The sequence below is a fragment of the Chrysochloris asiatica genome, unplaced genomic scaffold (genome assembly GCF_000296735.1).
Source record: "Chrysochloris asiatica unplaced genomic scaffold, ChrAsi1.0 scaffold00179, whole genome shotgun sequence".
Taxonomy (NCBI): domain Eukaryota; kingdom Metazoa; phylum Chordata; class Mammalia; order Afrosoricida; family Chrysochloridae; genus Chrysochloris; species Chrysochloris asiatica.
This window is the reverse complement of record NW_006408697.1, coordinates 1369888-1381608: the sequence shown is the minus strand read 5'-3', so window position 1 is coordinate 1381608 and position 11721 is coordinate 1369888. Positions and strand designations below refer to the sequence as shown.

At 38.7% G+C, this 11721-nt stretch overlaps 1 protein-coding gene across 1 annotated transcript in view; it reads left to right on the top strand.

Annotated features, from left to right (window-relative positions):
* Positions 1 to 11721, top strand: part of RYR2 (ryanodine receptor 2 (cardiac)) — a 786033-nt gene that overhangs the window by 195244 nt on the left and 579068 nt on the right. The window contains exons 13-14 of the mRNA XM_006872010.1: positions 3446 to 3610; positions 5580 to 5701. Of these exons, the coding sequence (XP_006872072.1) occupies positions 3446 to 3610; positions 5580 to 5701 (287 nt within the window). The remainder of the gene's footprint in view (positions 1 to 3445; positions 3611 to 5579; positions 5702 to 11721) is intronic.

Here is an 11721-nt window from a genome sequence, read left to right as displayed (position 1 = left end):
GCTTGGCCCCACACAAAATGGCGGCTCCTGGAGCAGCTGAGAGTCCCGAACCAGGAAGCAATGGATTTCTTGCTTCTGCCACAGACTCCCCAGCTGTAAGTCTTCCAACCTTCTAGATATTCCTTTATATGTGGTTCACTATACTGGGACCATTCCCTGAGCCTGCTTGCTCCTGTAGTCTGTGTTGTTCTCGGCAGAGCTCGTCACTACACTTCCACCTGATCCGCCATCTTTTTCTGGAAGCCCATTATTCCACTTGATCATTGCTTTATTTTATGCTCCTGAATGTGTTTGCACATATTTTGATAAGGATATTAGTATTTATGCTCAAAAGGGATTTTGGCATATGAGTATCCGTTATTAAAATGTGTTTGTCAGGTTATATATATAGAAAAATGTAGATGCTTGGATTATAAAATAAATTGTTCAGGGCTCTTTGTTTCTTTTCTATAATAGAGTGTGCTTTCTACTTAAGATGATATTTACCAAACATAACAGTTTTTCCCCCCAAACATTTTCAGAAAAAAATAACACCACACAAAACAAAACCCTGTAGTTTCAGTTTATTACTATGAATAAAGGATGTCTTTATTTAACTTTAATTTTTGAATGGTGGTTTTGCTAGATTCTAATTTGATAGCTTTTTCTTTTAGCATTTAAGAATGTCATTTACATTAGTGCCATTTGCTGTATCAAAAAATTGTCTCAAGATGTAATGATGTTCATAAAACAATGTTTATTATATCACAATTTCTGTGAGTTAGCATTCAGGAAAGATTTAGTTAGGTGGTGTGGCTTAGAGTCTTTCTTGAGTCAAGAAATTTTCCAGGGCTGTAGTCATCTAAAGACATAACACTGGTTTAGAGCTTGTTATTGTGTGTTGTCAAGTCAATTTCTACTCATAGTCACCCGATCTGAAAGAGGGTCTTCTAGGCCTGTCTCTGTGTTAGGATCTTTAATCAATTGTCAGATATTTTTGTTAAAGCAGCTACATCAGGATAAGCTGGTAAGTATAAGATCAGCAGTTCAAACTCACCAGCCACTCTCAGAAATTATACAGGGTCGCTATGCATTGGAACTGATTCAACGATATGCTACAACAGCATCAAACATTTAAAAAATTCTGGACTACATATTTTCTGTTGCAGCTATTCAACAATTGTTTTTATTATGAATGTAGTCATAGACAATGCATGAGTGAGTGACTCTAGTTGTGTTTCAAGGAAAGATTATTTATGAACATTGGATTTAATAGAATTTTCATATGTCATAAAATATGATTTTTCTTTTACTATTAAAAATGGAAAAACTGCTGTTAGCAAGTATATCATAAAAAAACAGGAAAGAGGCAAGATTTGTCCTGTGAGTCACAATTTGCTGACACCTCAGTTAGAGGACCCACTGCCAGCATGGTTCATTCACATGGTTGGCCAGTCTTTGCTGGATATTGGCAGGAAGCCTCATTGCCTTTCTAGGTCAGATCGAATGTCCTCCTGGCATGGTGACTGGCTTTTCTCCTCAGAGTGGGTGATCAAGAGAGACAGCAACGAGAAAGAAGAGTATCAGTTCCAACTCATAATAATCCTGCATAGGGTTTCCAAGGAGTGGCTAGTGAACTTGAACCTCCAACTTGCAGTTCAAACCAACCTTGTAGTCTGGTGTGTTACCCAGGACTCCTAAGAACTACTTGTTGTTGTTGTGAAGTACCGTTGAGTCAATTCTGACCCATAGCAACCCTGTATAGGGTTTCTGAGGTCCAGCTGTTAAGCCTGAACTGCTGACCTTGCAGTTCAAATGACTTTGCAGTCTGGTGCATTAACCCACAGTTCCACAGCAGAACTACTAGAGGCACTAATTGTTGTTGTTGTTGTTAAGTGACGTTGAGTTTGTTCTGACTCATAGCGACGCTGCATAGGGTTTCCGAGGAGTGACTCGTGAGCTTGAACCACTGACCTTGTGGTTTAAACCACCCTTGCAGTCCAGTGCATTAACCCACAGCACCACACCAGGATTCCCGAGGGTACTAATAGCCTAAGGTTATTTCTAATGTTCATTCATTCTGAATATGTGCTTCCTGGAATTCAATCAATGCACAATGTGGGAAGGGGAATGTTTAGGTCTTCGAAAGGCTGATGTAGGTGGTGTACCTCTAGTTTACGGTGGTGAAGAGGAAGTCTCTCTGTATCTTTCCCTTAGGGACACCTGTGTACAAACTCTCTGTCTTGTGACAGGCAGGGAGCCAGCCATTCTTTTTGTGTTGTTATCTGTCGGTCGGTCTGAAGTATTTCCCTTGCTCTCCTGCCTGTACAGTTCCTCCCAACCTTATGGCTTATCTGCCTCAGGCCTCAGTGAGATTCAGCAGCACTCTTCTTCAGCATCACAGTCTCCCTTCACCAGCTGTGTGGCCCATGAACTCCTTACGGCCAATTTGCTCCAACTTAAATCAAGCTGCAGTTTCCTCTGTTCATCTCCCTTTCTGTTCACTTGTTGAGGTGTTGACAGACCTGTCCCTAAATGGTTACCATGAGCAAGTACCACAAATGTTAATGGTGTGTTCTCCCGGATGCTTTATTGCCCTTGCTCCTCCTCTCCCTGACTTCTGGACTCTATCTGACTGTCCACCATCTTAGCTGAGCTCTCACTCTGTGTTTGTAGGAAGCATCTAGTTGATGCTAGAGGTTTGTCAGCTTCTTCATAGCTATAGGAACTTAAGTCATGGTGGCCCTTTGGAAGTGAATACCGCAGCAGTCCAAGGTGAAAATTGCTATAGTGGAAACTGAATTATAACTGTTTAGTTCATGAAAACTCATTATCATGAACATCTTCCTCCTCCACCTTATCATCATTACTGCCGTTATTATGGACAAGGTAATTCAAATTTATTAACGTGTTTATTTTATCCCAGTACTATGCTGAGAACTGTATATATATTAGTTAATTTTTATGATCCTATGAAAAGAGGTACTATTATTGAACTTACTTATAGATGAGAGAACTGAGACATTAAAGGTTTAAACTGTTCCAAGATTGCAGGTGTAGTAAATGACAGAGGTTTCACTCAAACCTGGGTCTTTCTGTCTTAAAAGCATATGCGTTCAGTTATTAATCAATAAACAAAATAATAGGGAAGAATATTAAACCTAGACTACTAATTCTAGTAAAGATAATTGATTTGGAGTTTCCATTACCCAATTGAAGATCATACGTTATAGCCCAAATAATTTTCTATCAGAATTGCTTCATAATGTTTTTATTTCTGTAGTTTTCTATTTTGATTTTCAACAGATATTGAGTGGAAATGGAATAGAAAATATGACCATTATTTCAAGTGACTTCAGAGGACTGAAATTTTTAAAGAACATATCTACAACCAAGCAAGATTATAATCTTATATGCTAATATTTTCTAAAAGAATGGTTATGTGTTTTTTGTTTCCTCTCCTTAGGAAAAATTGGACGTAGGGATAAGAAAAGAAGTAGATGGTATGGGGACATCTGAAATAAAATATGGTGACTCCGTATGTTATATACAGCATGTGGATACAGGCCTGTGGCTTACTTACCAGTCTGTAGATGTGAAGTCAGTGCGAATGGGATCTATACAACGGAAGGTAAGAATTATATGAAACCTCATTTTCACAATTTCTGAAACTGTAATTCATGAATATGAATATGAAATACACAGAAACAAGTTGAAAGAAGTTCCTAACTACATCAGCCACATACTAAATAAAGTTCATTACTTTACAGGCTAGAGGCCAAATCCCAGCATAGCAGACTCTTTGTAAAAGTTTTTGTAGTATAAACATCACTGGAATCTACATTTGAGTTTAAGGACTATATGATTTATGTGTTTGAGCATTAAGTGAAGAAATGTAATCTCTTCTGGATTCTGGATTCTCACTCTAGTCAGTTTGTGGTCCATGCTGCAGCTAGGCTTCAGAAAGCATAAATGCTCATGGTTCCTCTCAGCTCTAAGTACTTCAAAGACATCTCATTGCTCAAAGACAAACCTCTAACTTTTTGGTAGCAATACTCTTCCTAACCTGGCTCCTGCCTCATGTCTGTCCTGTCCTCTCAGACTTTTACCAATCTCCAACCACCTTGTTCATTTTTCCCATCCTGATAGTTATCGTTCACTCCTTGCATTTCCTCTGAAGACCATGGTTTCTACCATCTGTGCATTTACATAGACACTGAGTTCCTGTGTTAGGAATGTTTGTCTTAGGGACAACTCTTACTTGCCCTTTAATGTTATATAAATTTACCTCACTTTGAAATGATTGAATCAGTCCCTTCTTGGAACAAATGTTTCATCACAATCACCTTCACTGTTGCTGAAGTGGGTGTTGGTGAAGTGGGTTCACTTTGTGACATTTATTGGCCTTACATTTACAGTTTTTGCTCTTTTATGGTTTGCTTTGATCTAATGTTCAAAATTAAAGAGTATTCTCAAGTGACTGTTGTTGCTAGCACCTTTGAGTCAGTACCAACTCATAGTGATCTTATGCACATCACAACAAAACACTGCCTGGTTCTGCGCCAACCTTAAAATCGTTGCTACATTTGAGCTCATTCTGCTGCCACTGTGCCAGTCCATCTCGTTGGGGGCATGTCTCTTTTTCACTGATCCTCCAATTTACCTACCATGATATACTTCTTCAGGGACTGGTCCCTCCAGAACATATGTCCAAAATATGAGAGATGAAGTCTGGCCATCCTGGCTTCTAAGGAGCATTCTGTCTGTACATCATCCATCATAGATCTGTTTGTTCTTTTGGCAGCCCATGGTACTTTTCATACTCTCCTCTAATACCATAGCTCAAATGCATCAACTCTTCTTTGGTCTTCCTTATTCATTGTCCACCTTTTACATGCATATGAAGTTATTGAAAATATTATGGCTTGGGTTAGGTGCACCTTAGTCCTCAAACTGACATAAAATGATTAATAAAATAAAAATATGATTTTTAAAATTTGGAAGCCTTAAGAATATTGTTTTTGTTATTATTAATTAGCCAGTCTATGTTCAGAGCTTTTGTGTAACTTATGGTGAGCATCTAATGTTTTTCTTGCAGCTATGTCCAGAGATTTACTTAAGACTGTCTATACACGACAGCACTCAACTGTTTTGTTCAGTTCAATGCATCCATTTATTCATTCATCAAAACATCCACTGATTCAGTCATCAGTACAGTACTTGCATGCATGTAATGAATGGGTAGCTTTTAACAAAACCTCTGCATGTCATTTCATCTGCACACAACAGTTTTCAGTCTCTTGGACCTAACTGTGAATTCTGTTTATTGTTTTAACACATTATTTTGTGTGCAAATCTTGTTAATGAGCAAAACATCTACTCTGTTTTGTTGGTAGTGTTGTTCAGCTCTTCTTTATCGTTACTGCTCTTCTGTCTACTTATTCTACTTATTGAGAGAAGAATATTTTATATCTGAGCAGAACTGTGGAGTTTTCCATTTCTCAATGCAGTTTTATCACTTTTTCTTGTATGTGTTTTGAAGTTACGTTTTTAGGTATGCTATTAGGTGAAAATAATGGCATTGTTTCTCTTTCTTACAGGCTATTATGCACCATGAAGGCCACATGGATGATGGCTTAAATTTATCTAGGTCTCAGCATGAAGAATCTCGTACAGCACGAGTAATTCGTAGCACAGTCTTCCTTTTCAATAGATTTATAAGGTTTGTTTTCTTTGGCTGTGTTATTATTGGGTATTTTATTTCTATTTCTTTATTGGACTTACAGTCAGACAATTTGGAAATACACTATGGCGATAGTAATCAAAAGCATTGTTGTTGTTAAGTGCTGTAGTGTTGGTTCCAACTCATAGTGACCCAGTGTAGGGCTTCCAAGGAGCAGCTGTCGGGTTGGCAGTCTGTTGCTGAGTCTGTAGTGCCATACCATTATAACGTCATAAATCTCATACTATTTGATAGATTCACAGAACCTATCAAAAACTGCTAGTTGCATGATTTTATGTCTTTTTTTTTTCAGTGCAAACTTTAAAAAAAAAAATCAGTTTTCAGAAATTCTATGTGTAATTTTAAATGGTAGCTGCCGTGGGGAGGATTATTCTATAGTATAGTATAGTCTGATGTTGACCTTCCTTAATTCATTTTTGCATACAGACTATATACTGGTGAGTTTTTATATGTATTAAAATTAAGATCATTTTGTATAATACTTGAAATAGTTGCACATCTACATTCTGAACCAAACTTGTGGTTTTGTTTTCTGATACCAATTTACATTCTGACTTGTAAAGGATATAATCTATCTTTAAACTTTTCCAATTTGGTGAGAGAGGGGAGATTTTATATATACAAAATATATATATAAAGATTTTAGTAACCATTTTAGCATAGTGGTTACCAATTGGGCTGCTAACCTCAAGGTCGGCAATTGGAAACTACCAGCTTTTCTGCGGGAGAAAGATGAGGCTTTCTGCTCCCGTAAAGATTTGCAGTCTTGAAACCCTGTGCAGGGTCGCTATGAGTCAGAACTGACTCCATGGTACTTAACAACAACAAACAACGTATACACACATACATATATCTACCACTTGTTTGGCTGTTTGTCAAGTGATGGATGTATATATGGTGGTGCTGGTGGTGTGTTACTGAATCTGTTATGACTCATAGCGACTTTGTATAGGATTTCTCAGGAATGGCTGGTGGGCTTGAACTGCTAATCTTGTTGTAAGCAGTTCAGTGCTTATCCTACAGTGTCAAACCAGGTCTATATATATAATGTGTGTGTATTCACTTATTTATTTGTTCATTTAATTATCTTTTTACTTATTTAACTACTTATTTATTTATTATGGCTGTGGTTAGGTGTTGTTGAGCTGGTTCTGACTTATAGGGACCACAACAATACTATGAGACCCAGCGCCTAACGGAATGGAACACTGCTTATTCCTGCATTATCATCACACTCATTGGTATATTGGAGACTAGTGTGCTGCCACTGTGCGGATCCATCTCATTGGGGGGGTTTCCTCTTTTTCGCTGACGTTCCATTCTGCCAAGCATAATGTCCTTCTCCAGGAACTGATCCCTTTGCCTGTCTAATCTAACTCTTAGTGGCCCTGTCAAGTGTTCTGATGAGTGGCTGGATGTAAATACATATATCCACCACTTGTCTGTCAGTTTGATGTACTGTGGTGACTTGTGTGTTTCTGTGATGCTGGAAGCTATGTTCCTGGTATTTTAAATACCAACAGAGTCACTCATGATACATTTCAGCAGAACATCAGGACTGAAACAAATTAGGAAGAAGAATAGATGGAACACTTCTGAAAGGTTAGCCACTGCAAACTTTATGAATAGCTGTGGAACATTGTGTGATATATTGCCTGAATAAGCCTCTTAGATTGTTATTGTTGTTGTTAAGTGTCTTCGAGTCGGTTCTGACCCATAGCAACTCTGTATAGGGTTGCCTAGGAGCAGCTGGTGAGCTTGAACTGTCAATCTTGCGATTTAAATCGACTTTGCAGTCCAGCGCATTAACCCACAGCACCATACCAGGAAGGCACTCAAACTACAACTGGGAAGAGTTGCCTCCTGAATGTAGGATGGGCCTTACTTATGACCTAAGTGCAACAAGGGTCTTAGAACCTTCATTTGCTGATGGAACATGACTCAAAATGAGAAGAAACAGCTGCAAACATTAATACTCAGAATAGTGAATGAAAAAGTATGAATCTGGAAACTGGAGGCACCAAAAATGAAATGAAACACATAAAAGTCAATATTGTAGGCACTTTAGTTAAGTGTTGTCAATTAATTCTGACTCATAGATAGCCCGTAGAGGGTTTCTAAGGCTATAAATCTTTGCAGGAATGGAAAACATTGCTGTTCTTACATGGAACAACTGGTGGGCTTGAACTACCAACCTAACACCTAGGATAAGCAGTTCATTTCAATGTACTGGTATTGGCCATTTTGAATCAGACAGTCATATTGTTTACTATCCCAGGAATGGCAAATTGAAGAGGAACAGCATTACAATCACTGCCCATGAGAACATTTCAAGATCTATATTGAAATACAATGCTGTACCACTCCTATTCAATATTGTTTTGAAAGTCTTAGCTAGAGCTATAAAGCAAGAAAGGGAAATTAAAGAAATCCACATTGGCATAGAAGAGGTAAAGCTCTGTCTATGTACAGATGATACACTCCTGTACATAAAAAAAATCCCTAAGGCTCAGGAAAAAAAAAAAAAAGAAAAAAAAATAGATAGGAACTCATTGAAAGATTCAGCAAAGTGGCAGGGTACAAGGTCAACATACAAAAATCATTTGGATTCCTCTGTGTTGTTGTTGTTAAGTGCCGTCGAGTCCATTCTGACCCATAGTGACCCTGTATAGGGTTTCTGAGGAGCAGCTGGTGAGCTTGAACCGCCAACCTTGCAGTTCAAACGGCTTTGCAGTCTGCACTGCACCACACCAGGACTCCACACCCGTATTCCTCTATACTAAACAGGAAATTAGGAAAATAATACTATTTACAATAGCTACACAAAGTGTGAACTACTTAGGAATAGATCTAACCAGAGAAACAAAAGACCTAGACAAAGAAAACTACAAAATATTACTACAAGAAATCAAAAGAGATTTACAAAAATGCATGAATATACCATGCTCATCGACAGGAAGACTTAATATTGCGAAAATATCAGTACTACCCAAAGCAATCTACAGATATAATGCAATACCCAGAAGTCCCCCTACTTGGTGTACATCCACAAGAAATAGGAGACAGTACATGAGTAGATATATGCACACCAATGTTCATCGCAGCACTATTCACAATATAAAAAAGATGGAGACAGCCTAAGCACCCATCAATGGAAAAATGGATAAACAAACTCTGGAACATGCACAAATGAAATACAATGCAACTTTGACGAATACCGATAAATCTGCAAAACCCATCATAATATGAAGGAACCTTGAGGTTATGTTATGTTGTTTTGTTATATATTTTAAATGTCATTGAGTCATTTCTGACTCATAGCGACCCTGTATAGGGTTTCTGAGGATGGCTGGTGAGCTTCAACCATCGACCTTGTGATTCAAACCAACGTTGCAGTACAGCATATTAACCAGCAGCACCACACCAGGACTCTGAGGACATTTTGCTGAGTGAAATTAGTCAGTCCCCAAAGAATATATATTACATGAGACCATTATTATAAAAAATTAAGAAAAGATTTCCTATTAAAAGAAACATTCTTAGATTACCAGGGATGGGAGGGAGGGAAGAGAGAATTCACTCTTTATGGGTAGACATGTTAGCTGGGGTGACAGGGAGAGCAGTATATATAAGGATGGGGAGGGCAGTACACAAGAAGAGCAAGGGTGGCAGATGAGCAATGAAGATATGGGAAAACTTAGGGAGATATGTTGTTGTTGTTGTTGTTAAGTGCCATCAAACTGGTTCTGACCCAGAGTGACCTTGTATAGGGTTTCTTGAGGAGTATCTGATAAGCTTGAACTGCTAACCTTGTGGTTCAAACTGACTTTGCAGTACAGCACATAAATCCATGCATGAGCTAAATGGGATTGAAGTAAATAGTGATTTATACACAGTGTTGGAACAACAATGTTCTGTGATGTAGGTATTGAGACATAGTCTGAATGGATAAAGGAGGGGGGAAATGTTTAGGTGCTTGACTATTTTGTGGATATTGGTTTCCCCTACCTACTATTGTAAGACAGACATTTAAGTATGATAGAAATGAATATTGAGAATTATGATTACAGAATGCTTCTGCCCATATTCAGCCTATAACTGATTGAATTAGATAAAAGGGTAATTAGAATTTGCCCAGGGAAATAGACTTCTTGTCAAGCCTTTGTGGAGTATGGGGCCTTAGTTGAAATCTTGAACCTTCTGAGGTGGGACATTTGCGCTTGAAAAGATGCAGAACAATCTAGAACAGCTGGGAGAATAGAGAATTCTTATTGAAAGAAAAGAATGTTCAGCTGTTAGAATATCAAGCAAGTGGTTTACTTTGGTGGTATCAAGACAAGAAAAATCATACCATGAAGGAAAACCCCCTTATAAGACTGAAACTCAAGTAAAATCATAGGCCATCTACTATGCTCACTGGTGACCAACCTGGTCTGCTTATGATTGGAAGTGGGGAATACGCAGCAGTGAAGGCTTGGGCTGAGTCTGCCCATATTCCATTGATAACCATTGACCTTGAGATGAGAGAGAGAAGAGGAAGGGCTGGCTGCCTGATGTTTAGGGAGATGTGTGAATCCTGAACCCATGAGCACTGACCTATCCACTGGGACCAGAGCTCAGAGTGAAGTGACCAGCTGGTCTGAAGTGTGGGGAGGTGTGAGTGAACTCCCAAACTTGTGCCTAGTACCCATTTGACCTAGCTTGCCATGGCTAGCTGACCAGAACTTGATCAGATGAAGACAAAGATGCTTGATACTGTGAGCAAATGTATGCTGCTATAATTTTATGAACTGTACCTTTGCTTATGGATGCAATTGCCCAAAATTCCAACCCAAATGGAAGGATTCTTCATATCAAGGATCAAGTTTGTTTCCTCAGTACACTGGGTAGATTAAAGAGTGCATTTTAGACATTGACTATCAAAAATAGGGTGCTATAGGGCTTAAAGTGGCTGGCTTATAAGCTTTCATGAGTGTGCTTAGTTTCAGAATGAAAGGGGAAAGGTAGAATCCCCATTGAATAGTTTTCCTCTTTCCAGATGGATCTGATGAAACGGGATTGGGGAATATTGTGATAGGACTTTATGATTCAGTTGTGAGTAATTGTTATCAGGGTAAATTGCAATAGTCACAACTGTAATTTTAGTTGTGTAACTAAAAGGGAGAATAGTCAATCTTTCATTTCAGGAACAGAGGATCCCAGGACCATCAAGAAGGAGGAGCATGAGAGGAGCGTGGGATCCTACCTAGGGGAGTGGCGATGGTAGAATGTTGGCAGAGGTGAGGGCATCGGGAGAGAGAGAGCAGCTGTGAACTCTAGGCTCATGGACTGAGAATAGCTGTGCGCATGTAGGCAGAAGGCAGGCTTGTAAATTGTGCCCTTTGGACATTTAAAAATATGTTCTTGGTGATAGAAATGGTGCCCAGGATTCCATGATAGAATTTTGTAAGACCAACTACTTCATTGCACATACATTTATTCAACAACATAAATTGCATTTATACACAAGGTCATCACCAGAAGAAATACATAGGAATCTAATTGACTACTACTATGGGAAGAGTTAATGGAGAAGCTCAATGTCTTCAACTAAAATAGGGCCAGAAGCTGACTATGGAACCAGACCATCAATTGCTCATAGGCAAGTTCAAGCTGAAGCTAAAGAAAACTAAAATGAGTCCATGAGAGCCAAAATGCTACTTTGAGTATATTCCAGCTGAAAAGAGATACCATCTTAAGAATATGTTTGATGCATAAAACGCTAATGACTGAAGACCAGAGGAGTTGTGGAATAAATTTAAGAACATCACACATGAAGAAAGCAAAAGGTCATTAAAAAGACAGGATAGAAAAATATAAGGATGTTAGAAGAGAATCTGGAGTGGAGACCTCTGGGACCATCAACGGAGAAGAGCCGAGAGTAGGACCCTACCCAGAGAAACAGAGAAGGCTGAGATGGAGACAGAGATGATGACGTGGAGTGATGAAACAACTGGGGA